Source organism: the organism of the source record quoted next, unplaced genomic scaffold (genome assembly GCF_019419815.1).
Source record: "Pyrus x bretschneideri cultivar Hongxiangsu unplaced genomic scaffold, Pyrus_bretschneideri_v1 Contig2, whole genome shotgun sequence".
In the NCBI taxonomy this organism is placed as follows: domain Eukaryota; kingdom Viridiplantae; phylum Streptophyta; class Magnoliopsida; order Rosales; family Rosaceae; genus Pyrus; species Pyrus x bretschneideri.
This window is the reverse complement of record NW_025999501.1, coordinates 10,034,531-10,060,430: the sequence shown is the minus strand read 5'-3', so window position 1 is coordinate 10,060,430 and position 25,900 is coordinate 10,034,531. Positions and strand designations below refer to the sequence as shown.

The following is a 25,900-nucleotide window of genomic DNA, read 5'->3' as shown; positions in this document are numbered from 1 at the left end:
ATTTGTAACTATGGAAATTTATTCATCCAAACCACCTATCATCGTCACCACCGCGATCATAATTACCACCACCACATAATTATCATGTTGAATTTCTTAGTAATCTCAAATTATTCATCTAAACGCAGTGTTACTAATCATTTTTTATTGAAATTTAAACCAAAACGAAAAGAGAAAATATTGACTTAAATAGATTTATTGTCTGAGATTGAGATGTTGAAGCAAGAGAAACTTACATGCAACTAAAAAATAGACTTACATGCAGTTGATATGACACCGCACTTTGACAAAACCATGAATTAGATAGATTTGTTTTGTAAGATAAATTAGCTAAAGAAGCGAGAGAAACTTACCTTTAACTAGTAGATCTATTTTGTGAGACTGGAAAAGCGAGAAAAATTTACCTATTGAGCTTCCACCTTGATTTGCAACATTTTGAATTAAATACATTAGCCTTGTGAGATATAGCTGAAGAATCAAGAGAAATTTAGGTAGATCTGCTCTATGAAACTTAGTTCACAATGTGAGAAAACCTTACCTATCACATGAATTCCCTCATGAGCTGAAGAAAGTCTTCAAATTTTGAACTATATAGATTCACTTTGTGAGAGTTAGTCGATGAAGCGAAAAAAATTTATTTACACTTGACATATCCACTTTTTGAGAAATTGAGTTCTCAAAGCTCTAAGTGACAAAATATTATGTGCCACATGACTGACAATGTGATTCGAAGAGAACATTAAATTTGATTTACTTTACAAAAGTGAGTTGATGAAGCGAGAGAAACGTGTTGCAGCAGTAATATAAATTCCAATTCATTAAAATATTGTCAAAATAGACGAAGATGTAGCCAAAGTTAGTTAAAGTAATATTTTCCTCTCCGCATGTAAGTTCGAATCATCTTCCGAATAATCTAGGTTAGCTTCAAATGAAGATGTATAAATAAAGCACGATTATATGTTTTCATTTTCAAATATGACATTATGTGATGTACGAAGAATATCACGTTGGTGATATAAGTAAAAAAAGTTAGCACGAAATGTTATACTTGAATCAAAACATAACAAAGAAAAGTCAAGTAAATAAAATAAAAAAGAAAAGTAAATTATCAATTGAGAAATGCTAATGAGGCTTTCTCAAAGTAGTATTATGTATGAATTCTCTGTCACTTCACAGTTTAACGTTAATTCCGTACCAATATTATAAAACATTATGTCAAAAACATGAGATGACAAAAATCCATAAAGAGTATTACTTTTAAAAGAATCTCCTTAACATTTATCTTATCCATTATACAAACGACAGCAGAAGTAGTACCAGAAAATGCGCATCGAGGAGCTTTCCTATCCAATCGTGCATGCAAAAAAAAAACCAACTACGATCACGTTTACTACAATTTAGCGGTATTTCTGTTAATTTGTCGGAAGACCAGATTATGTGTTGCCTCAAGTTTGCGTCCTTTAGTATTTAGAGAGTCTCCGCACTGTCAAACTCCGTGGAGTTACGCGATGGAATGATTAAGCAAATCGCAGCCGTTGACTTGATTTTATATTTATGACGCCATAATAGTAGGTGGTGACGGTATGTGAACCGGATATGTGGGCACCTACCAAAGTGCTGATGGGGAAAGGGCAACGCACGCGCTGTGGACCGAGGAGTCACGCCGCAACGGAACATGCAGCACGTGTTAGGGATGTCGTTTTTAGACTAGAAACGAGTGGGATGGCGTTGACTAATTGTATTGGCTAATGATTGAAACCATGAATGATTAACATGTTAATCAGGAGACTAATCAAAAACAAAAACGACAATTAATATGAATTAGTTGAGGACCTTGAGGTTATCATTGAATATTTTACTGATGGAGGATGTAACAAGTCAAATAAGATATGCTTTTCTCCATCTCAAACGCTGTTTATGGATTGTAATAGAATTGTGGTACATGCAAATTACAATTCGTTGAGGAAATGTTTATAACCAACTAAGCTAATAAAATAGACTAACTTGAATTGAGCTGAGCTAGAAAATTCAGTTTAGTCAGGCTAGCCCTGTACGTATTTCTTATGTTGAATGCCAAGAAGGAATGCGTATTGGGAGTTAGGATGGGTTGGAGAGAAACTTTGAGATGTTATATGTTTAATTACAACTGCAAACAAGGTTATAGTCTTGTGATATTTTTCTTCTTCAATTCTTTTTATAAAAGCGATAACGGAGAGGGAAGAACAAACTTATGACCTCGAGTGCAAAGGTATGTGCTGTAAAATATCTGAGCTACAAGTCTTTTGCCTCTTCCTCACAGTATAAGACTATCTAAGTTCGAATCTGTCTCTTAATGATTTGAAATCACTCATGCCAAATGGGCCTTATATGGACCACCGAAAGTGAGAGAAGTAGAGGAATCCAGGCCCAAGCCCACCGCAAGGCGCGAAGCAAATGACTCCGATGCCGTAGGCCTTATCTAAATTTCCGGCACAATTTACAGAGAAAATCACACACCTTTGCTTCTCAAACAATCCACAGCCATGGCGGGAATGGCTACCTCCTTCAACGTCTCCTCCGCCTCCTCCATCCTCAGCCGTCCGTCGCAGCTTTCGTCGCTTTCGTTCTCGTCCAAGCCGTTCTTTCTTGCCATGCGGAGTTCTTCCCGAACCCCCCTGCGTCTCGGATTTCCCAGTAAACTCCTTTTACTCTCTTACTCTTCGATTTTACTTGTTGCTGAGTTAAATTCATGTAATATTGGTTCTGGGTTAGTGAAATGATGCTTGAATTGTGAAAATTTCAGGGATAATGGCGTTTTCCAGCAACGATATAAAAGTGGGTTCCAACATTGAAGTTGATGGAGCTCCGTGGCGAGTTATAGGTAATTATATTATCTTCCTCTTCTAATACTTTTTTTTTTTTTTTGAATTTTTTTTTTAGTTTAAAGACTTAAAGTCGAAAATTTTGGACTTTGTTCTTATTGGGTATGTGAACATATTGAGTTTTAAGGCTGTAATTCAATTTTATTATGTTTCTTTTTGTTTGATAATTACCAATTTTAGTACTAGTCTCATGGCATTTGTGTTTGTTTTCGGGTAAATTTTACGGTAGACATACTTTAGGGAGCTTGTGTCTTTTAGTTGGTTTATGAGGATCACAATGTACATGTTGGTTTCTCACGGTTTTATGATGGGTATGCGAAATAGGAAAAAATCAAAAGCCTTTTGAATACCATGATGCTAAGCTGATATGAAAACCTTTTTCTTTCTCTGCGTCATGCTTTCGAATCATGTCTTTTGCTTCGAGTAGGGGGCTATTGGTACGTCGAGAGTTGCTTGTGAAGTTCGGGTTGAATATAGGTGTACTCAATTGCCATTTGCCTCTATAACTGCAGGTGTCTGTTTTTGTCTGACTAATATTCCCAATGAGGAGGTTTTTCTTTTCTTCAGGGAAACGACTATTTCCATGATTAATTACGCAGTTTAAGCTTACTGGTTTGCTGTCTGTTGCCTTATGTAGAGTTTCTTCACGTGAAACCTGGGAAAGGGGCGGCATTTGTAAGGACCAAAATGCGCAATTATGTATCGGGAAACACTGTTGAGAAAACATTTCGAGCTGGAAGCACGGTAATGTTTATTGATCAATCATTATTTCTGTGTTCAAATGCATTTGAAGTTTAATATAGTATTTTTTTGCTAACACGTATAACAAAGTCAGCTAAATATGTAGCGTATGACATGGTCTATTTTTGTATTTTTTGCAAGCAGTTTAATCTCAGAACCAAGTTTATATATTCATCTTAACTGATTGTGTGGCATACTTAAGTTTAGTTGTCTTCAAACATATGACATTGTTTAACTTTCAGGTTATATTTGATATCACTTTGTTGTTAAGGAAAGAAAGTTTTCATTTCAAGCATGGAGCGCGTAAAAGTGAATATGGTAGATGTCTATACAATGACATATATACCTTCCCATGTTTGATTGTTTTTGCAGATTAATGAGGCAAATATATACAAGGAAACAAAGCAATTCGTATACAAAGATGGCCCCCAGTTTGTCTTCATGGACCTGGTATTCTTCGTCAGAGTTTCTAATTTACAAAATTAAAGAGCTGTTATTGGCACTCCAAAACAGTCGTCATGCACTCTAACCAAATGATAGAAAAAGGGAAGGAAGAGTGCATGATGACTATTGTGGAGTACTTACAAATTGAGTATTCGGGACAAAACAATGCTCCTCACTTCAGTGTTTAAGACGCATAGCATCTATTCCTGTTATCAAGGGAGCTAGCTGATTCTATTATCTTTACAAGATATTCATAAATATCTTTATTTTTCTATCGTAAACATTTTTTTTCGTTCACTTGTCTCAGACTACCTATGAAGAAACTCGTGTAAATGAATCGAGTATTGGGGACAAAACAAAGTGGCTGAAAGAGGGCATGGACTGCAATTTGCTTCTTTGGAATGATAAAGTACTTTCCTTATTCTCTTTTAGCTATCCATTGCCTTTCAAGCTATTAAATTTCCAGTTTTTTCTGCGAAGTTCATTATGCACTAGATAGATTGTGCCAAGACGGTTATTTTTTTCCGAGATGCAGCTCTTGGGCACTACCTAATGAACTTAGAGCAGTCTCAAGCAGTGTATTTAAAGTCATTGACGTATTGTGATTATACAACTTAGATTCATGCTGAGACGAATCGTGATTATTGGTATCATAATTGTGGTCTTTGAAAAGCAGTCTGCACTTTTTTTGTGTGCTCGCAGCTTATCGATGTTGATATCCCCATCACAGTGCAGCTGAAGGTGGTTGATGTTGATCCCGGACTGAAAGGTGACACAGCTCAAGGTAATGCAATTTATGTCCTCTTGCACATTCCAAAGGACCAAATTTAGTATGCGACTGGTGTAAATATCCATCAGTCCATGTCTTGTTTAGGGACATGAAGGCTGGTAAAATGCCACCAGACAAAAATGCCATTACAGGGTTAGGCTGAGTAGATTATTTGCCTAATTGATTTCTCGGGTTTTAGAAATACTTAGAACTCGCTATTGCACCTTGTCTCAGACGAAAAGTTTGGAGAGAGGAATATCTCCTCTTTGTGGAATATCCATATTGTGTTTGCGTTTTTCATTACCAGCGATCAAAGAAGGGGCCACTCATTTACGTTTTTGAAGGTCCATTTCCGTTTTCTGCTTCATAAATTCACATACCTTCTACCTTAACTTTGCGCAGGAGGTGGAACAAAGCCTGCAACTCTTGAGACCGGTGCTGTTGTCTTTGTCCCGCTGTTTGTAAATGTAGGTGATGAAATACTGGTGGATACCAGAACTGGGCAATACATGACCCGAGCTGAGAAAAATTAGTAAATTTATGCCTCAGAGATTTCATAGCGTTGGCCGGAAATTTTTTGTATTGTATTTTTGTTTACCATGCAGAGGCTTCACTGCATTTGATGATAGAGCCTAGAAATGTTATATCTGTACATCAAGTTAGTGGCATGTTTTGTTAACCCTTCAAACTCCTGCTGTCATTGATTGGCTTATTTGAAGAAAGAAATGAGCATGAGCAAAGTTTTCTCATTGTTGAGGTATTTTATTAGGAATTACACATCTCTTCAATGCCGAGCCATAAACGCTACAAGCGCCGAGGAAAGTCCCTCGTCGATTCAACTCATGAATTACAGGGTTGTGCGATACTCTACTGGTTGCTCTACCACCTTCATCCATGATGCTCAAAACTAACAATGCGTCGAATACCTTTCCCTCAACACACAGGCCTTGAATCACATTGTTAAAGGTGACGATCCACGGTGAAAACCCTGTTCGAACCATCCCCTGCAAGCTGACCAGAGCTTCATCCATCTTCTTTCCCATACAAGTACTCTGGATCATGAAGCCATAGGTGCTAGCATCGATACCCGAATGCCTGCTCCGCATTCTCTCAAACACTTGGTGTGCATCTTCCAAGAGGTCTTTTTCCTCCCATGATCTCCTACACAACCCTCTAACGAGATTGTTCATCAATCTCTCCTCCACTTCAAAACCATTTTCCACCATCACCTCATAACCCTAATCGCATTCCGAATTTTCCGCCATTTCAACAATCTATGCAGCAAACTGCCGTAAGTGATACAATCTGGAATGCAGTTCATCTCCTTCATCTTCTTCAACACATTGGGCCCCTCCATTGACCTCCCTTCCTTGCAGTACCCATGAAACAGAGCATTGAAGCTCACCACATCCCGAATCAATCCGATCTCCATCGCCTCGTCGAGCAATTCCATCGCCTCGTCCGATTGACCCACTTTGCAAAATCCATCGACAACAGCACTGAGTGTAAATATTAGGTTTTACTTCATCTTTTTTATTCTCGTCAGCATATCATATGCATCCTCAACTCTCCCCACATAGCATAACCCCTTCAGCAAGCAATTGTAAATCTGAACCGTTGGCTTCAATCCAACCCTACCCATCACCTCCAAAACCTCCATAGCCCTCGCAATTTACCCCTCTTGTACAACGAATTCACCAGGACAGTAAAAGTTGCAGGATCTGGGTACCGTATAACCATTTTCCACCATGTGGATTAAACCCCCTCTAGCCCCATCCAGATCGTTTTTACCGCAGCAACAAATTATCAGGAAGGAAAACGTCACAGAATCTGGCACCAACCAATGAGCTGGTAAAATTTCATCAAACAAGCTCAATGCAATATCAGGCTCTTCTGCTATGACTAAAGCCATCAGCAGAGAGTTGAATTCAGATACGGTTTGAAAACAACCGTCTTTTTCTAAAACACCAAGAATTTCACTCCTCTTTTTTTTTTGAAGGGCAGAGCTTTGATTCCGTCAATGAAATTCTGCACCTGCAATCTGCTGGCTGTGTCGTCAAAACCCAGATTTGGGTTTTCGAATTCGGACTGCAAGATGTAATCTTTTGAGGGTTTTCGGTGGGTTGTAGTGGGATTTGTAGCTGAGGATGAAAGTGCTGCGAGGAAAAGCAGCTTACCGCTGTATTGGGTTCTGGAGAATGGAGATGGAGATGGAGGTGGAGGTGGAGAGGGAGAGTGGAAAACTGTGCAGGGGTTGGGTATGAAGAAGGCATCATAGAGAGGTCCATGGATAATTCTCTGGAGTTCTGTCTGAGCTAACGTTGGAACAACGTAAAAAATATCTAATTTGGGTGAAAATTGCTAATTTTGATTAGAATTGGGAAAAAACGATATCAAATACCATGTCGTTTTTGGAGAAAATTGTCCCCATTTGGATTACCATGTCATTCGTACGGAGTTGATGAAAGTGGGTCTTTCGTGATAATTTCTTCAAACAGTGTAGTTGTATAAGTGGATGTACGAATGACGTGATTCTCTAGGCGGACACAAGAATTTTAACGTTTATTAATGCGAAGCATGGTATGAAGGAAACTTACTTATATCGAGAAACTTACCATCTTTCATTAGTATTCAAATTACTTATGAATTGTCATGTGTTTTGGTTTTCTTCTAGAGTTCGTGAATAACTTGAGAATCGAGATATTGCTATAGTCACATTCCATTGTGATTAGCGTTTGAATCCCCACCAATCACTAGAAGTTTGCAACATTTCATGTATGAGTAGCATGTAAAAATGTGCATAGAACAGGCACTTACAAGAGGAATTAAAAACATGGAATGAAACCCCAAAAGTTATACAAATGTTGGAAGTTCAGACAATACATAGAGTTACTAATTCTCAAATGTTGCAACTTTCAAAGGCGTACAGATCTACTAAATGTCTTCCAAAACCTGGGGTCTTTGGCCTCTGGGATTGGGAAGTCCTTCTTTTTGCCACTCATTCTTCTCAGAATGGGTTTGATCATCTTCTTCAGAACCTTGTTAAACCCTGAGCCACGTCTCTTCTTCGTAACCAAATGTGGCGGTGATGGTGGTGGTGGTGGTGGTGGTGGTGGTCGTGACGGTTCTGGTGGACCCTGAGTGAGTAAAAGAGGAAACTCAGACCGAATATACATCGGCTCGGAGAGACTCCGACGCAGCATTGCCTGGTTGAGTTGCAAGTCTACGGAGAGCCTCTCGAATTGGTCGAGCAGAGAGCTCTTGTCGTCCCCAAACTTCCACATTTGCACTTGATTTTTTGCTTCAACTACTTCTTTTATTGCCTTCTTTGCCTCCACCATTTTTGCACATTGATAGGGGCAATGGCAGTGACAGAGTACTAAATAATATGGTTTACTTTCTTTTTGATGCGTAAAAAATTAAAGCTTTTTAACTAAAATGGTCTCTAAGATTGTCATAATTCATCATTTTGATATTTGAGATTTAAAATCAATATAAGTTGTCTTTGTTATTATCCACCGTCAATCATTCTGGTCATTATATGAAAAATCTCTGTTAAATTAAGAGTATTTTTGTCAAATCAGCCCTTCCACTTGAACTAGTGGTTTTTTCAGTTTAACAGAAATTTTTCACAAAATGATCAAAATTATTGACTGTGGACAATCTCATGGGCCACTTCTATCAAATTTAAAGCTCAAATACGAAAGTTAGAAATTGTAATACTATCATTGATATTTTAAATAAAAAGCCAAAAAATAAGGACTCGGATTCATTTGAAGTCTGCAAGGAAGCAAGGAATATCACCAACATGGAATCTGAAAAGGCTCAGATTTTATGCAGTTGGTTGCAGTTGTCCAAATATAATTGCTTCAAACAAAAGAGAGGTAAATGTAGAGAACATTAATATGGGAAAGCCATCCTCTCTCGATCCCTTTCCATCAAATTTAGCTAGTTTGGGGTTTGAATTGTTGAAATTTGATTTAACGGTTACGAATAGAGAACCTCTTTAAAAGTTATAATAACTGTAACCGTTGGATCAAAATCTAATGCTTCAGATCCTAAATTAGGTGGATTTGATGGAAAGAGATCTGGAAAGAATCCCCTTCCATTAATACGTACCACATTAATCTAGGGAACTTGTACGGTAAGTATTGCACTAGACAAAAGTTCTACAGTGCACCAGTGCATTAAACTGCTGAATTTTTTATAAAAAGAGGAAAACAAAATAAAGAGTGTGAGATGAGAGGATGAAAAGATATAAAAGAGGAAGAGAGAAAATCTTAACCCCGATAGTCATAGAGATGAGAGGATGAAAAGATATAAAAGAGGAAGAGAGAAAATCTTAACCCCGATAATCATAATCTAGCCGTTCAAACACTAATTCGTCCTATACACTTGTCTATTGCAGAAAAATCATGTACCATGAACAATTACAATTTAAGATGTTGTGTTTTTATTCCATACATATCAAAGCAAAACTCTTTTCACTGTCGAAGGCTTATGCAGCACAAAAGTAATCAAGATTCATTTGCAATTGCTTTTTCTGGTTTATGGTTTTTTCTTTGTGTCTTTTCTGTTTTTTTATTGGTCTTTCTAGTCAATATAGATACATATACACACTTTTCTTCTTTGAACACTCGTACTTATTTATGTCTTTTAATATTTTATTTATTTATTTATTTAATTTGAAGGGTAAAATAAACAAGAATGCATATAAAATTTGTGTGCAACAATCACTTCTTATTTCAATATGGTCCGACGATGAAGCAGATGTTCGTACTTTAATAAAGAGCAAATGTCGATTTATTTATTTAGTTCGAAGGGTAAAATAAACAAGGATGCATAGAAAATTACTGTGCAACAATCACTTCTTATTTCAATATGGTCCAACGATGAAGCAGATGTTCGTACTTTAATAAAGAGCAAATGTCTATAGTTTTCGGTAATGTGCTTATGATCACCAACAAAATGTACAAACATGCTATTCTTGCATTTCAAAAATATTGCTATGCGTTCTTTCTTTGTTAAAAAAACAAACATCCTACATGAAAAATTATGTATTTCAATAATTCAATTATGGAGCAAACATCCCTTAGTTATAACCAACAATGTATTTATAACAGGTAAGTTATAATTTAGTATCAAACTCATTATTTATATCTGTTAAATCCAAAACCTATGCCCAAGTTTTTCAAACAATTTTGCAAATTTAGCATGGACCTCCTTTGGGATGCCAAGTTTTTCCACAGTCCAACCAATGCCCTAAGCCCTAGGCCCGTACGATTCCATACAAAAGGCCCCATAATCATTCATATCATAGTTTTGGGTTTTTTTTTTTTAAATGTTACAGCTTCTCTTTTCTTTTCTAAACGATAGATTTTATTAATCAATTCGAATAACAATGTTTACATCCTTGCCACGAATATTAAATAGAAGTTTAGAAAACAGTAATCCTCATCTATGACATCACACGTGCGGTTAACAGAAGCCACCGAGCGAGCTGCCCTGTTACAAGCTCGGGGCGCAAAGGCAAACTCAATGGAAACTATTCGGAGTAAGTTAACTCTCAAATATAAAGGTTTATTTAAACTTTGAGCATGGATATTAGAGCACATAAAGCATCTCGTACAGCTTCAACTTCCATGCCGAGGCTCGGCTTCCATCAATCCGCACGTCCTCCTGCCATTTGAAACCATCCAGCACTGTTCCTCGCTGCCCACCCCGTTCCTCCTATCATCGTCACCCCACACCTCCTATCATCGTCGCCGCACTTCCGCTAGCAAGATTGAAGCACTTTAATTCCCGAAAACCTAGACCCCCACTCCTCTTCTTTTTCTTTTTCTTTTTTTTTTTCATTTTTTCCACGTGACCCAACACAAACTGCCACCTCCCTCCCTTCATTTCCCACCAAAATTTAGCCTTGAAGCTCTCCAATTCATTGCGATAGGAGTTCTAAAAAAAAACCTGCAGTACTGTTCATTTTAACGAAAAATTATATTTTTACATTAAAAAGTCAATCCTGGTCACCTTACCCTTTATTTTGTTCTTATCGTTCAAACTCAAAATTTTCAAACATTTTTCATTAGTTTTCCTTATATTGATAGGTAATTTAAAGCAAGACATGACATAGTTTGGAAGAGCCATTGCCATGACTTTTAGTAATACTTCTTTGCCCCTATCCAATAAAAATTGTTCTTCCCATCCATGAATTTAGTGAAGAAGATTGTGATGTACATTCTCGCCGAAATATTTTATGAAGCCCACAATACCACTATTTGGCCAAAAGGACATCACGCTAGGCTAGATATGGTACCCCTCCTGCCCCATTTTTTGAGACCTTGCTCCGCAGTTGCAATAATTGATTCAAATTCAACTGCTAGATTTGAAAATATCCAACATTAATATAACTAAATTAACCAATAAATTTAAAGTATAAACTTAAAATTAATAAATTATTGAGATGACTATATTTAGCCTCTTTGATTGGAGATGGTATTTGAGTATACATGACACTCGAGACTATAATTCTGAACATAATTACATTTAGGTCTTGGCCTAAGACAAACAAAAAGGGCAAAAGTGGTTCTCCATGGCTCAACCCTCTCTGGAACTTTTGATGCAACCGCAGAGTGCATTTTTGCTCAACATCATTTAGTGTGGCGTATGCTCACCATCCTATTTATCACTGTTAAATGAGTTTGAATTTTGAGATTTGTGCTTATCCACTACACGAATCTCGAAATTCAAACTCACATAACGGTGATAAACAAGATGGTGAACAATGAACATACATCACACTAAATAGTGATGAACAAAAAAACTCCCTACAACCACATGGTTCTCCGTTTATTACAACGTTGTATGCTAGTAACGCATTCCTGGCAGTTTGCCACGTGTCAGAAAATGTCCAATTTGCAGGAATCCCAAAGCTCTCATGACTGTCTGCAAAGAATTATATGTTACCACATCCACATCGTATCACAGGTGGCACACTTGGCAGTTTGCCACGTGTCAGAAAGTGTCCAATTCGAGCTCTCTCTACGTCTGCGAAGAAGCTGACTTCTCGGTCAACCCTAGCGTCAAGTCTCTGCAAATCACAGTTTCCCCAATCTAAAACCCTAAATTTCAATCCAAATCTCTATACCCCAAATTGAAATCCTAACACAAATTCATAAATCCTGCAACTTTATCCCCAAAATGCGATTGTCCGGATCGGGGTTCGGATTAATTTCTACGGTTTTGGCGTGGAGGACGTGAATCCGATCAGAAAACGAGCTCCGAATTCCGAATTCAATGTATAGAATCGGTTTTCTGGCGGTGTTATTCATCGTCTTTGTCGTCGCCGATGCTTCTTCTTCGCTCTCCAAGCACAGAATTTTGATTGGTGAGCCTCAAAACGACAATACGACAGTACCAGTAACTCTCTTTCCCTCTCCAGATTCTGAATTTCATGTTTTTTAGTTCAAACTTCGAAAATTTACTTGTTTTCGAAAACTTTAGGGCAAGGGCAAGGAGGGTTCTCCGGTGCCTAGTCCGCTGCTGCCTCCTACGGTGTCAAGTTCTGGTGAAAATGGGTCGGATACTAAGCCGGTTGATGACCCGAGTAAGGAGGAAGTGGAGTCTTCGCAACCCGCGAAGACTCCGAAACCGAAAGTGGATGAGGGCCCCAAGGTGGGTTTGAATAATGATACTAAAAGGGGTGAAGGGAAGGATGTGGAAACAGAAATGAAGGATCCAGAGCCTGCCAAGACATCGAATGATGATCCGAAGCCGGATACCGACAAGGTGAAAGATAATTCAAAGGAGGACACTGACAAGGTGTTGAAAGATAATCCTAAGGAGAAGGGGAAGGAGAAGGATAATCGAAGGAGAAGGAGAAGGATAATCCGAAGGAGGAGAAGGAGAAGGATAATCCGAAGGAGAAGGAGAAGGATAATCCAAAGGAGAAGGAGAAGGATAATCCGAAGGAGAGAAGGAGAAGGAGAAGGAGAAGGAGAAGGATAATCCAAAGGAGAAGGAGAAGGATAATGCGAAGGAGAAGGAGAAGGAGAAGGATAATCCAAAGGAGAAGGAGAAGGAGAAGCAGGAGAGCTGCGCTGGGGTAACCAAAATCAAAACATGTGCGGTCAAGGATGTGGCGGTTGCTTGCATTAAGAGCTTCAGTAGTGGTAATGCACATAACTGTTGATACTATTTCACTGACATTCTACACTATTTGATTTACAAGAAAATGTGCAATATAGTTTAAGGGATATCTATAATGGTTTTACAAATTAGGATGTTGAGATGGAATTCAAAGATGAAAACATTTTGGTGACATTGTTTTGCTTGCTTGAGTATACTACATTGGAATACTTCTCGAGTACATTTGTTCTGTTGTTAGAACTTAGAACTAGTTATTGGTTGGTTTGTAGTGTCTACTGAGTCAAAATCAATGCTTCTTAATTATGCAGCTGCAAATGGTCGAAAGTCATTTCTCGTGAGCACTATATGTAACACATTTTTTTGTGTGGAAAGGCATTGCCATTCAGTACATGTTCTATATCACAATTATATAGAAACTTGGCTTGCTCTATGACAATAGGCTTGGTAGTAAGGCTCTTCTTAATTAAGAAGTTTATAAACATGATATCTGAACCATCAATCTGTAAATTGTTAACACATTTCAGTTTTGATTTATCGATCAATGCCGCTGGGCTCTAGGTCACTATGTCTGTAAGATTAGTTTGAAATTATCTGGGGATTCTGTTGGATATTAAAAAGCTTAAAGGCGCCCCCCTGTGTCAGTTGCATATCAGACTTGGTTTGATGTAGTAGTCACATCTACCACAATCTTGCAGACTGTTTCTGTGACATTTCTAAATATTTAATGCTTTTTCCAAATTTCTGGCTTACATTGTTGCTTCTCTTTGGTTTTTGCTTGGTCGGCCATGATTTGGGCAGTTTATTGAAATCTTTTGGACTTTAAAGGAAAAAATTATGGCTAACGGAGTTTGATGAATATAAAGAGCAGAATTAGACCCGATTTCAGTGTCTAAGATGTATCATAAGCTATGTGCATCTTACAAAGCTATTCTCTGATGGAGAGGTATTCTTTGAAGTCTTCATGATAAAGTGAGATGTTAAATTTCATTTATGCCATGTGAAATTGCATCTACTCTTCATCACTCCATTTTGTATGTTATTCATTAAAGCTGTGGATCAGAGTGGTGGAGATCAATCAATACCATCTGAACTCATAATTATTAGTGAGATGAAAAACAATAAATTTATTTTATCTTCCCATGTTGCAGGGTCCAAAGAAGTGGCCATTCTGGTTCAAAACGTAGGAAACAGCACTTTGAAGGCAACCCTTTCTGCCAATGGTATCAGCAAGCACCTAGAGATTCACAAACACCAAAACGGAAAGGTAAAGATCGTTGGATTCTGCCACAGTGTTCTTAGGATAATCATCAAAGCTTCAACATTGGATGACAAATGCTGTTGTATCCAACAGTGAAAGGTCAATGCACATAAGAGAATTCCTCGTATTAATTCTGCTACTTTGTTATTGTTTTGCCTGGTTGAGTGTTTTCTGTGGTGATTATATAGCTTTTCTTTCTCTTTTCTTAAAAAAAAAAGTAAAAATCTGAAATTACCAGTCTTGCACCTTTTCTTCTTTGTGTGGGGTTTCCGAACACAAGAATGGCAATCTTTTTGTAATTCTGTGGGATCAGCATATAATTTTGGATTGGCCTGAATGTGTAAAAAGGGGAAAGAAATATGATCAATGACAGCCCATTTGGTAATGTGTTTTTCTTATCGACAAAAGAAATTTAAAGAGGAAAGGAGCGTGGACCGGAGAGACGAAAACAAAAACATAGGCTGATAATTGAAAAATAAAAATTTGTTTTAGATGGAAAGTTGGGAATACAGTATAAATTATGGCTGTATGTCGAAGTGAGGTGGAAAAGTTTGGGAGATGGACATACATTCTGCACTATCAGTGTTCTTCTTAGAAACTTAATGTTGAAAGAACCCTGTTTGTGTTTAGATGACCAGCTGAATTGATAATACCATGCAAAAGACTTTCCTGGATGCATGACCTTACTACAATGTCTTACCTGCTTTTGACGGGTTCATGATCTGGTGTCATGCATGAACCATGGAAATTATACTTGTGTTTTTCTGTCACTGTTACGTTGGGAGCTTACATTCGCATTTTTTTTTTTTTTCTGAAAACAAAGTTGTGCCGTTTGTTAATTTGTTTTTGCAGGTCAATATATCAATTGATCCGGGTAAAGGCACCAATATAACATTAAATGCTGGAACCGGAGAATGTAAGCTTCACATAGATCCTCCCCCTCGGGCGTTTCCTTCTCTCAAGACCATAGCGACCCCAATCAATGGTGCCTACATCTTGATTGTTGCAGTGCTAACTTTTGGAGGAATGTGGGCTTGCTGCTTGATCAGGAAGAGGAAAGAGCGTACTGGAGATGGAGTTCCATATCAGGAACTTGAAATGGGATTGCCGGAATCTGTTCCAGCATCTGCCGTGGAAACGGCTGAAGGTTGGGATGAAGGTTGGGATGATGACTGGGACGGAGAAAATGCGGTGAAAACACCTGGGGCGCATCTGGGAAGCATCTCTGTGAATGGCCTCACATCGAGGGCTGCAAACAAAGATGGGTGGAATGATTAGTTAGTTTAGAACAGCCAAAAGGGTGTCCAGAGTAGAGTTTGCCCAAAAGAAGGTAAGACCGATGATCACAGAACAAAATAGGATCGAGATACAGAATGTAAAACCTTTATTGACAAACTGCGTCGTTGAAACAAGCGGTTTTCGTGTAATAGTGAATTCCCAGAAATTAGGTCTGTATAAATGATTCATTTTTACTGTAACTGCAACCTTGAAATGTTTACGTGACTCGTTCTATAAGCAAATACAACTATACCAGTTCAAGAAATAAGTTTGGGTAGAAAAACATGCAGAGGTTGATTGTTTGGATAATTTCTTTTGCGTCGACATAATCTAGTAGTTGGATTTCTTCATACTTTTAATATAGCGAGTTATCTAATTTAGACACTAAACGTGGCCGATATTTTTCCCGGGTTTCCCCAACTGCCGATATTTTTCCCGGGTTTCCCCAACTACAGCTCGGGCAATTTCTTGCAAGCTAAGCCACTAAACCTACAAAGCTCCAGGAACCTATTGCTAGAAGCAAAAATATAAACAGTAACAGAGAAGTAAAAGCAAGTTGTATGGAAAGCGCTTTGTGGTCGAACTCCACGCTCTCCAGAGCTACGCGAAGTAGCAAATTCAGATCATCCGCTGAAATAAACAAAAGAGGCCGAAAAAATAGTTTTCGATCGAGAAGTCACCATTTCTCAAGTGGATATGGAGAATTATAGCCGCATAAACGACTAAAAAGTGAAACCTTTGTCTTTGCATTTGGTTTCCATGTCCAAGTTGATAGCTGGGACCCAACTGGAGAAACAAAAGGCATATTGGTTTTGCGGCGGTCACTCAATCGCCATAATTGAAAATATACCAAAGAAGAGAATACAGATTTTAGATATGGTACCATGTACTTTCCCTTTATAGTTAGCAGGTCCCCATGAAGTTGATATCACTTCACTCACGTCCCTATCTGATCTCTAAACTTACCAGTGCCCGGAGTATCCGATACTCCGGAACGGACAAGGATTATCTGCCCTCTCACTTCCAGTGCCCTCTTATGCTCTCCTATTTTGTGTGGTCACGGTTAAGCCACGTCAAAATTTTATATTGTTTTTTTATAGAGATAATAAGATAAAAATGAATAGTAATATAAAATGTTGACGTGATTTAACCATGACCACACAAACAGGAGGGCACTGGAGGGCACCGGAAGTGGGAGGGCAGACAATCCTTGTCCCTCCGGAACACCTAAGAATTTTTTATTTTTCTACTTGTAGGTTACATACTTTCCTTTCACTACAGCTTGTCATCCATGCACAAGTGCACTGCCACAATGCATTTTCGAATGTAGGTAAGTTTCTCTCAGAAATAAAAGTGATTTTTACACATTATCATTAACCTCATATGTATAAAAGAAGGTGTGCATAAAGTGAAAAGTGATATTTAGAAAGCACTCGCTATTTGAACGGAAAAGTTTGAAAATAAAACAATTATACTTAAGTCACTCAAGCGCTTGATACTTGAGGAGGATTTGAGATTGAGTAGTGCTCAAGGGGTCTCGAGATGGCTCGAGAGCTGTTGGTAATGGCATCGAGTGACTATATTTCTATATCTTTAAAAAAGAAGATCATGAGTCTTAAAGTGTTGATTTTTCAAAATTTCCCTAACAAAACCTAACAGGGATTAAACTACTTGGAATTGGGACATGAACAAAACACACTACCTTTTGGTATGATGATTTTGCATAGTGGCTTAGTATTGTGCCCTGTTTGCCCCGACAGGCGTGTCGAACTTGGAACATAGTCTCACACTCTCACTCACGTATTTTTTTTTTCTTTAAAAGGGAGATAATTAATGGCAAGCTACGGTTATTCACCTTTTTCGGAGGTCAGGAAGACTCACAGAGGCATTTCAACATTCTCCTAGCCACTAGTCTGGTTTCCACACTAGCAGCGAATTTCAAACCCGAAACCTCCAGTTTTTAGCTTTAAGGAAATCTTATAATCCATCATTTACCACTGTACCACCAGCTCGTAATTCACTCACGCATTTAGGTTGTTAGTGGAAGCGTGGTGGGATCTATCACTCATGTCGTTTGGTTTCTCGTTTATTAAAACACCAGACAAAAGTAAAGAGGCAAATGCGACAACTTTCTCCTCCAAAAATGCATCCATTTCCAAGGTGGGGTTTTCGTTTTCTTAGTCTTGGCCTTAATCAATTTACGAATATTCTGTTATGTTTGTGTATTTTATACGAATTTTTGTCATTAAATTTTAGTCATTAGATCCTCAATCAAGAATTTAATGACGAAAAACTCTAGTGTTTATAAGCTAGAGTCAGCAAATTGACTGACATCATGGGTCTTTCAGACACGTGGCATCCGAGGAGGCTACCCGTTGTGCCATGTGATCATGGTATGTTTCTTCTCTCGCATGTTGAAAGAGAAAAAAAGAAAGATATATAATCGGTTGTAACCGATAAAAACAAAAAAAAACGAAAAAAATATACAACCAATTGCACTTAAATTTCTCTCCTACTACAAAGGTGGTCTTTTAGTTTTGGTGGTTGCGTGACTACACATCAAAAAGCTCTTATTGTAATTTAGAGGGCATGGCATGATTGCCAATTTGCCATGCGCTACAAAAAACAAATAATCACTTTTGGAAAAGCGCTTCTAAGTGGGTTTGAGGATGAGAGAGAGAGAGAGACCCATGTGAGGTTGCTTTGATGATGTCCAAAGGCCGTTAGGTTCCCCTCTCGGGTCCAACACCATTTGATTAAACAAAAGCTTCACATCTAAGTGTTACTCTAATTATTATTCATCAAATTTGCAGGAAGACACAAAGCTTTTCAAAGTATGAGAAAGATTAAAGAACACACTAATCTTGATTAGGGTCAGTGGAGTACGCATAAATATGCACATGATGAAATTAATTTGGCATTTTAGCTAAAATAGTTTATGAGATCAGCATAACTCCTCACTTTGGTCTCTGCAATTTAAAATCGATAGAAATCGACCCTGAATTTTTATACCGTCAATCATTTTAGTTATTTCGTGAAAATCTTTGTTAATAAGGACTAAAATGACAAAAATCTCAATTTAATAAACAATGGGCCAAAATAATTTAACAAAAGGGTATTTTTGTTAGTTTGGAATTCATTTAATGAAGATTTTTACAAAATAACTAAAATGATTGACGGTAGGCAAACTCAGAGACTACTTCAATAGATTTTAAATCTCAAAGACCAAAGGGATGAGTTACGCCAATCTCAAGGACTATTTTAGCTAAAAAACATATCGATTTTGAATGATGAAGTTTTTTTTATTTATTTTTATTTAATTTTTTTTTTTTACCAGTTTCGCCTTCACCTAAAGATGCAACAAATCCTTTTACTTGAGCAAAAAGATACTGTAATTAAAGCTTAGTTTTAGTACAAACAAAGCAACATGGCCAAACAAAAAAAAAAGAGTAGAAATAAAGCAATCTGGCCATGTTTCCCCTTAAGTTGCACATGATGATGCTGCTTTTAATCTTAATCCTTATGCCCATAAGTAGTGTTTTATTGGGAAATTTTTAAGCATTATTCTACTTTGTCTTCTGGTTACCTACATGGCATCGTGCTATTTGCATGTAACACGTTATTTGTGGCGTATAAAAAAGTGTATGTAATACGCTATTTGTGGCGTATAAAAAGTGTATGTAACACGCTATTTGTGGCGTATTAGAAATGTATGCAAGTCTAGAGACAGATACAGTTAATTGTTGTTTATACTGAGAGATCTTTAACCCAAACCCTAATCAAGTTGTTCCATTTCAAACCGGTGAGAAGCAATCTGGCACCATATAAGTGCTATACAATTAAATAGGGAATAAAATTACAGACACAAATGGAAGACATGGAGATGGAACTCCAACACTATATTCTTTTTGCCTTTGCTTGAAACAAAACTGGATTGATCTTCACCGGAACACGGCGATTATCTGTTCACCTTCTCAATCTGTAAACTAAAATTATTCTAATTCCTCCTGGCCTTCTGAAGGGCATTGGATGAGTTCTAAAATGTTGATCACTTCATTCATGTCCGGGCGATTTGATGGCACTTGAGACGCGCATATCAAACCCAGCTTGATCACCGGAATTGCCTCCTCTGCTGGAAAGTTGCCAAGGAGGTTTTTGTCCAGACATTCCTCCACCCGGCCTTCCTCCAGCGCTCCCCTCACCATATCACAGAGTACTATCACATCATCCTCCATATATTCGACAGGCCTCTTTCCAGTCACCACCTCCAAAACCAAGATCCCGAATCCGTAGACATCACATTTCTCAGTAATCTTAACCGTTTGACATGCAAACTCGGGTGCCATGTATCCAAGTGCGCTTTGGATTTTGCTGCTTAAGATACACCGGTCTAGTGTTGGCAACAGCCTTGCCAGGCCAATGTCTCCCACCTTAGGCTCACCATTGTTGTCTATCAAAACATTAGTTGATTTCAAATTGTAGTGGATTATGTTCATTTGGTGCAGATGAGCCAAACCCTTTGCCATCCCGAGAATTATGTGGAACCTCTGCCGCCAAGTGAGACAGGTTTTGCCAGGTCCGTCATGCAGATTCTTAAATAGACTTCCGCATGGTATGTACTCATAAATGATGAGCTGCAAGGACGGAGTCCAGTAATACCCTTCAAGTGCCACAAGATTACGGTGCCTGATCTTTCCCAGTCCCTTAACTTCCCTCTCGAAAACTTCTTGGGACTTGATCAAACTTGAGACTGATAGCTTTTTTATCGCAACAGAACGCCCATCACGAAGGGCTGTTTTGTAAACTACTCCAAACCCACCACGACCAAGTTCGCAGTCCTTGTTGAGCAAGGCTTGTGTCCCAGCAGCAAAGTCAGCATCACCAGAAAACATGACAAGCTTGCCGTAGTTTGGATCATTAGTCGGGGAACAACTATATTCTTCCCCGCCTGATAACTCAAGAGGAGCAGTAGACAGTGATGATGAAGACCGCGCATGCATGTTGAGGATGGTTACAGCTATGACACCAATGGCAATAAATACAGCTGCGCCTATAGCAATGAGGGCTGATATGCTGAATATGATCTTGTGACCATGAGTTGGAGCAGAAGAACCACCGACGGGATTGGAAGAATTAGGGTTAAGGACAATGGGTTTGGGGTGGACGGAAGGGCAGGCACGGTTAACAGCAGATCCACAAAGAGATGGATTGCCCAAGACAGATGAAGGTGGGATAGTGTTGAAGAATCCCCCTAGTGGTAGTTCACCCTCTAGGTGGTTGTGGGAGACATTGAAGTAGAGGAGATGGGAAAGATTTGTCAGCTCTTTCGGTATGCCTCCTGAGAATTTGTTCAAAGACAAGTCGACATATTGAAGATTGGTAAGGTTAGCAATGGCAGTAGGAATAGGGCCAGTCAGATTGTTCCGAGATAAAATCCTGTATAATTCGAAGACGCAAAAGAAAAAAAATTCAGACCAATTTAAGCTCCATCTGTACTCGTAAGTAGAGTAAGATAAAACAGCAATGCTACTATATATATATATATATATAAACATTGGAAAAACGAAATGCATTTTACGCTAAACGAAAAGCATTCTGAAAACAGCTTCAGGTTAAGCACTTTTTGATGTAATTAAGCAGCATTCGGAAAACAGCTTCAGGTTAAGCACTTTCTGATGTAATTAAGTAGGTATTGCTTTCCGTTTGTTATAAATCATGTGTGAAGAAACATAACTAAAGAAGCAGAGATAAGCAGAACAAGAGAGCTTACAGATTTGTCAGAGATGAGCACTTCACAATTTCGGCTGGAACCTTCCCGGTTAGAAAGTTCTTCTGCAGCCTTAGTTCCTTGAGTGAGATTGCCCCTCCGATTTCATCAGGAATGCTTCCACTTAGCCAATTGTCACTCAAGTCGAGAACATAAGCCGCCTTTAATTTACCTATACTTGCTGGAATCCAACCCAACAGATGGTTCCCAGACATATTCAAGAACTGCAAGTTACTAAGAACACCAATGTCGGATGGAAGCACATCAGAAAATGCGTTCGAAGACAAATCCAAGACCTGCAGGCCTCCATTCGATGCTGCCATTGACGCCAATGAACTGTACTCCTCACTTCCACCTAATCGGTTGCCAGAAAGCAAAACACTGCGCAGACCAAGCTTAAAAATCCACGAAGGAAGCTTACCTGCCAACAGATTATGGCTAACATCTATAGCTAACAGATTGATGCAGTTTGCCAATGCATCAGGCAAGCTTCCAGTAAATCCATTCCTAGACAAATTCAACTTTTCGAGCACCTCTAGATTTCCTAACGAACTTGGAATTTCACCAGATAAATTATTTCCAGACACATCTAACATCACAAGGTTTTTCAAATCACCAAGCCAATTTGGAACTTGCCCCGCAAGAAAATTCCCCTGTAAACTCAGAGATGTACATGAATTGAGACTCTGAATTGAATCCGGGATTCTCCCAGAAAACAAATTATCACTAAAATCAAGCAACTTCAACTGCAAACAGCTTCCAATGTTCCTTGGAAGCTGTCCTGAAAACCGGTTTTCCCCCAAGTTGATCACTCTCAAATCATACAAATTCTCCATACCTTCAGGAACTTGTCCCTCCAGCAAGTTATCCGACAAGTCGATTGATTGAAGCATTCTCAAGTACCAAATCCCAGGAGGCAATTTCCCAGACAGCCAATTCGATGAAAAGTTCACCTCCACCAAGGTCTGGCACAAGCTCAGGGACTCTGGAATCCGCCCCGTGAGGTTGTTTCCGGCGAAAGAAACCACCCTGAGGGATCCACATTGCTTGAAGAACTCCTCCGGGATCGACCCAGATAGGCTGTTCCGGCTCAAATCGATAACCCGCAAGCTGCCGAGGTGTGGGAGATCAGGGTTTATGAACCCAGTGAAGTTGTTGTCAGGACAGCGAGAGTTTTTGAAGGTTCTGCAGCCGCAGAAGGCCGCGGCCGATGTGCCCGGACAGCGAAAAGCCATCAAGAACAACCTCGGCGACTCTGCCGGTTGTCGGGTCACATTTGACGCCGGCCCAGTTGCAGGGACTGCCGTCGTCCTCGCTCCACGAAGCAAGCTTCGCTTCCGGGTCAGAAAGCCCGGCCTTGAAGACGATCAGCCCCAAAACGTCGTCATTAAAAGCGGGGTCTAGGGCGAGTACCAGAAGAGGAGCAAGAAGAAGGAGAAAACAGAGCTCGAACGCCATTTTTTTCAAGTCTGATAAAATCCCATGAAAATTTCAGAAGTCTGAGAGCTTCAAAGGTGTGAAGAAAAACAGAGGAGGAGGAGGACTTTTGGTGGAAGTGTTTGAATTGAACAGAGAAATGCAACTAAGCCATGTGTAATAATGGGCAAAGAAATAGGGCAAAAGGTAAAGTGATCAACCCACCAACATCAATCACAACACTCCTCCACTTTTTCTCTTGCTTTTTTCCTCTTTCTTTTGTTGGGTTTTTTTGAGAAAACCAGTGGACAAAAAGAAGCAGAAAAGTGGTTAAAGGTGGAGGCTTTGAGGTGAGAGAAGGGAGGGGATATGGGTTTTGGGGAGGAGGTAGGTGGAGGCGGAGGGTGGCAGGGTACGGGGCGGGAGAGGAGTTGAATCCGAAGTTCGAAACCTAGAGAGGGAGAGGGAATGAGGGGATTAAAGAAAGGGTGTCACTTGTCAGGGAGTGTGGGGGTTGGTGTGGAGGAAGAAGAAGAAGAAGAGTGGAGGGAAAATAATGGTGGTGGGGGTAGTAGAGTGGCTGGCTCTGCTGGTTCTGGCGAGAGAGTAAAAGGCAATCATTTAAAGCTTGTACCGGCGATGGCATTTAATGCTTGTACCGGCGATGGCATTTAAGGCTTGTGCGGAAACTCGATGGTACATTATGTGTTTTTATGTAAATGATACGAGATTTTATTTTTAAATTATTAATTTTTTAACACACATATTTCTCTTGTATAATGACACGTGATGTGTATCATTTCGTGTGCAGGTGACACTGAAAAATCTCTCTTCATATTGAAGTTGAGCATTTGGTCAAACTAGAATCCGAGGTGTGATCCACTTGGCTTTTGACTCTGTTTTTTAAACCAGCGTAGCGACTGCAAGAAGACATTTGGTAGTTTTGCTTAATTAATTGAGAAATTTGAGTACAGCATTCTAATGAGTTGGGGTAATTCTCCCGAGATCATCTTATTAAAACATTGTTTGTGAACTAAAGGGGTAGCCAAATTAGGATTTAACATAATTTTAATGAGCTTTAAAATCAGAGGGTAGTCAATTAAGATTTTAAAATCATGGTGTAGTCAAATTAGGATTTAAGAGGATTTTAAAAATACATTCAAATCCAGAAGTAATCAAGTGAGATTTTAAAAGACATTTTTAGAATCATTCTAAATGTATGGGTATTCAAAAAATAAAGATTTGGTAGTATTTCATGAAGAAGTGGTTTTCATTGGATTTGAGAGCTTGAAGTATGTATACCCAACACCAAATACAATCCCACCTCGACCCCTAGGATTTCTTTCAAGCTTATGTTCCATTCTCTCTCTTCGGCCCTCACTTCTCAGCCATAAGCAGCAGGAGAACTACTTCACTGGTGAATCAATACTCACTCGCACTCCCTTGACCCTTTCCACAATTGTTCTTTATATTTTTATGCCTAAACTCATTGAATTTGCCATGGAAGTGGTAAGTTTGTCAACAAAGTTGCAGATTGACTTGAGTTACGGAAATATACCATTTCAAATCAAACCCAGAAGTTTGATTACCAATCCAATCTGCAAAGTAAGATCAAAATTCAAAACCCACCATCTATAATGTAAGAACATATCGACCCACTGGTAAAAAAATCAAACCAAAGAAGAAGAATTTGATTTGCACCTGAAAATCCAATTGAATCACTCGTACATGCTCCGAATTGAATTTGAATAAAAAACAGTCATCCTTCAAGTAGACAGAAAATGGATTAGACAATTAAAAAGTGTGAATTGGGTTGACAGGCCGACTTGAAAAGGAAGCAGCCGCACAATCATGTTTTAGGGCACGGAGGGAGAAGATGGTTTTTCTTTTGTTATTTGAAAAAAAAAAAAACAATCTAATAAAGATAAATGAAAAGTAAAGAGTATGCAAATTCATCAAAATCTACAAATAAAATCCATACAAATCCACAAAAAATTTATAATATAAATCCATATAAATCTGTCAAAATCCATATAGAATTGTAAGTACATTAAAATCCTTTGAAATCTGTCACTTAAAAAAATATATTGAAATCCTTTGAAATCCAAATTGACTACACTTTCTAAATAATTTGGCGGTTGATGATTGGACTCACTCTTTAAATTATTAAAGAAAAAGTTCAGCCATCAACCGTCACGTCATTTAGTTTACACAAAATGATCTCCAAAAAAAGTTTATCTCCCTAGCATTTTCCTAACCTGGGTGTTCAGATATTTTCCAAGTTCTACTATATTTGATTACAAGACTCTACGCAAATATAACTCCCAAACATATAGAAACGGTCACCACTTAGTACTATGGTTTAATAAGAGGTTTTAAGTTCAATTCTCGCCAAAGACGAATTTGAACCACGTTATTACTAGCTCATTGTGAGGCTTAACCCACTTTCCCACCTTCTTAGGGTAGATAATGTCGTGTGTACGAAAAATACATATAGAAATGGTCATATTTTTTTGGATCCTACACAAGTTTTTATCTTTAACTAGAACAACTCTTGTATTAGGTTAGACCACGTAAGATTATATAAAATCAAATATACGAGGTCATATGTTTTTGTGAGAGATGCCTAATGCGATGCCATAGTGTTTCACATTATATTAACAAATAGCGTTTCTAATTTTCAATCAACAACATTTAGATCTATAGGACATACACAAGCGTATATTAGTCCCTTAATCTAAGAAATAGTGAGAATTTTGAATCTCTCTCAATATTGCTTATGAAATTCTCGATAAGAGAAGATTTTCAAATTGTGTTGGTATTACGCTAAAGTAATTTATGAGGGTCTCTTAAGTAGAAAACTAAAACCTAATCGACCTAAGACACTCCCTATATTCTAAGTATTCATCAAACGTAAAAGACAAGAAATTCATCGTACAAAGAAAATAATATCCTAAAATCTTCTTACTCCAAATTCGAAAAAAACAAAATTCAAAACTTGTATTGAGCCTAAATAATTTTTGCTTGAAGTACACTTACCCTTAACTAGCTTGATGTCTTTTCTTGCAGTAATATGTCACTCAAGCCCATGTTTTTCCATCCTTACATTCTGCCCTTTTTTCCTTTTGTCCTACACCATAAAGTATAGTCAAAATTCCGTGCGGATATAAGTCCTAATCATACGTTTAGTCGACCAATTACTGTGGAAAGGGATCATCGCC

General features: G+C 38.4%; 3 protein-coding genes, 1 long non-coding RNA gene and 1 pseudogene across 4 annotated transcripts; 3 read left to right on the top strand and 2 right to left on the bottom strand.

The window, feature by feature from the left end:
* The first annotated feature begins 2,453 nt into the window (after window positions 1-2,453).
* Window positions 2,454-5,564, top strand: LOC103961212 (elongation factor P). Its single transcript, XM_009373744.3, has 7 exons — window positions 2,454-2,673; window positions 2,783-2,860; window positions 3,499-3,605; window positions 3,975-4,052; window positions 4,354-4,455; window positions 4,749-4,830; window positions 5,218-5,564. Exons 1-7 carry the CDS (start codon window positions 2,523-2,525, stop codon window positions 5,346-5,348), a joined length of 729 nt encoding a protein of 242 aa, XP_009372019.1. The 5' UTR covers window positions 2,454-2,522; the 3' UTR covers window positions 5,349-5,564.
* Window positions 5,548-6,832, bottom strand: LOC125476929 (annotated as a pseudogene).
* Window positions 6,833-11,328: 4,496 nt separating this feature from the next.
* On the top strand, window positions 11,329-12,381 carry LOC125476889. Its single transcript, XR_007258116.1, has 2 exons — window positions 11,329-12,199; window positions 12,316-12,381. It is a non-coding gene; the product is annotated as an uncharacterized LOC125476889 (long non-coding RNA).
* Window positions 12,382-12,540: 159 nt separating this feature from the next.
* On the top strand, window positions 12,541-15,761 carry LOC103961228 (mental retardation GTPase activating protein homolog 4). Its single transcript, XM_048583394.1, has 4 exons — window positions 12,541-12,633; window positions 12,791-12,983; window positions 14,109-14,224; window positions 15,071-15,761. Exons 1-4 carry the CDS (start codon window positions 12,541-12,543, stop codon window positions 15,494-15,496), a joined length of 828 nt encoding a protein of 275 aa, XP_048439351.1. The 3' UTR covers window positions 15,497-15,761.
* Window positions 15,762-19,267: 3,506 nt separating this feature from the next.
* Window positions 19,268-23,329, bottom strand: LOC125476632 (leucine-rich repeat receptor-like protein kinase PXC2). Its single transcript, XM_048582930.1, is given in 3 exon segments — window positions 19,268-20,932; window positions 21,267-22,423; window positions 22,425-23,329. Coding segments are annotated over 3 exon segments (2,898 nt in total). The 5' UTR covers window positions 22,722-23,329; the 3' UTR covers window positions 19,268-19,488.
* Window positions 23,330-25,900: the final 2,571 nt, after the last annotated feature.

Excerpts from the sequence above, each read along its gene's own strand:
- LOC103961212 (XM_009373744.3), top strand. The coding sequence starts at position 2,523 with ATGGCGGGAATGGCTACCTCCTTCAACGTCTCCTCCGCCTCCTCCATC. Across the intron at positions 2,861-3,498 it reads AGCTCCGTGGCGAGTTATAG|AGTTTCTTCACGTGAAACCT; the intron begins GTAATTATATTA and ends TGCCTTATGTAG. Across the intron at positions 4,456-4,748 it reads TGCTTCTTTGGAATGATAAA|CTTATCGATGTTGATATCCC; the intron begins GTACTTTCCTTA and ends GTGTGCTCGCAG.
- LOC103961228 (XM_048583394.1), top strand. The coding sequence starts at position 12,541 with ATGAAGGATCCAGAGCCTGCCAAGACATCGAATGATGATCCGAAGCCG. Across the intron at positions 12,984-14,108 it reads CATTAAGAGCTTCAGTAGTG|GGTCCAAAGAAGTGGCCATT; the intron begins GTAATGCACATA and ends CCCATGTTGCAG. Across the intron at positions 14,225-15,070 it reads ACAAACACCAAAACGGAAAG|GTCAATATATCAATTGATCC; the intron begins GTAAAGATCGTT and ends TTGTTTTTGCAG.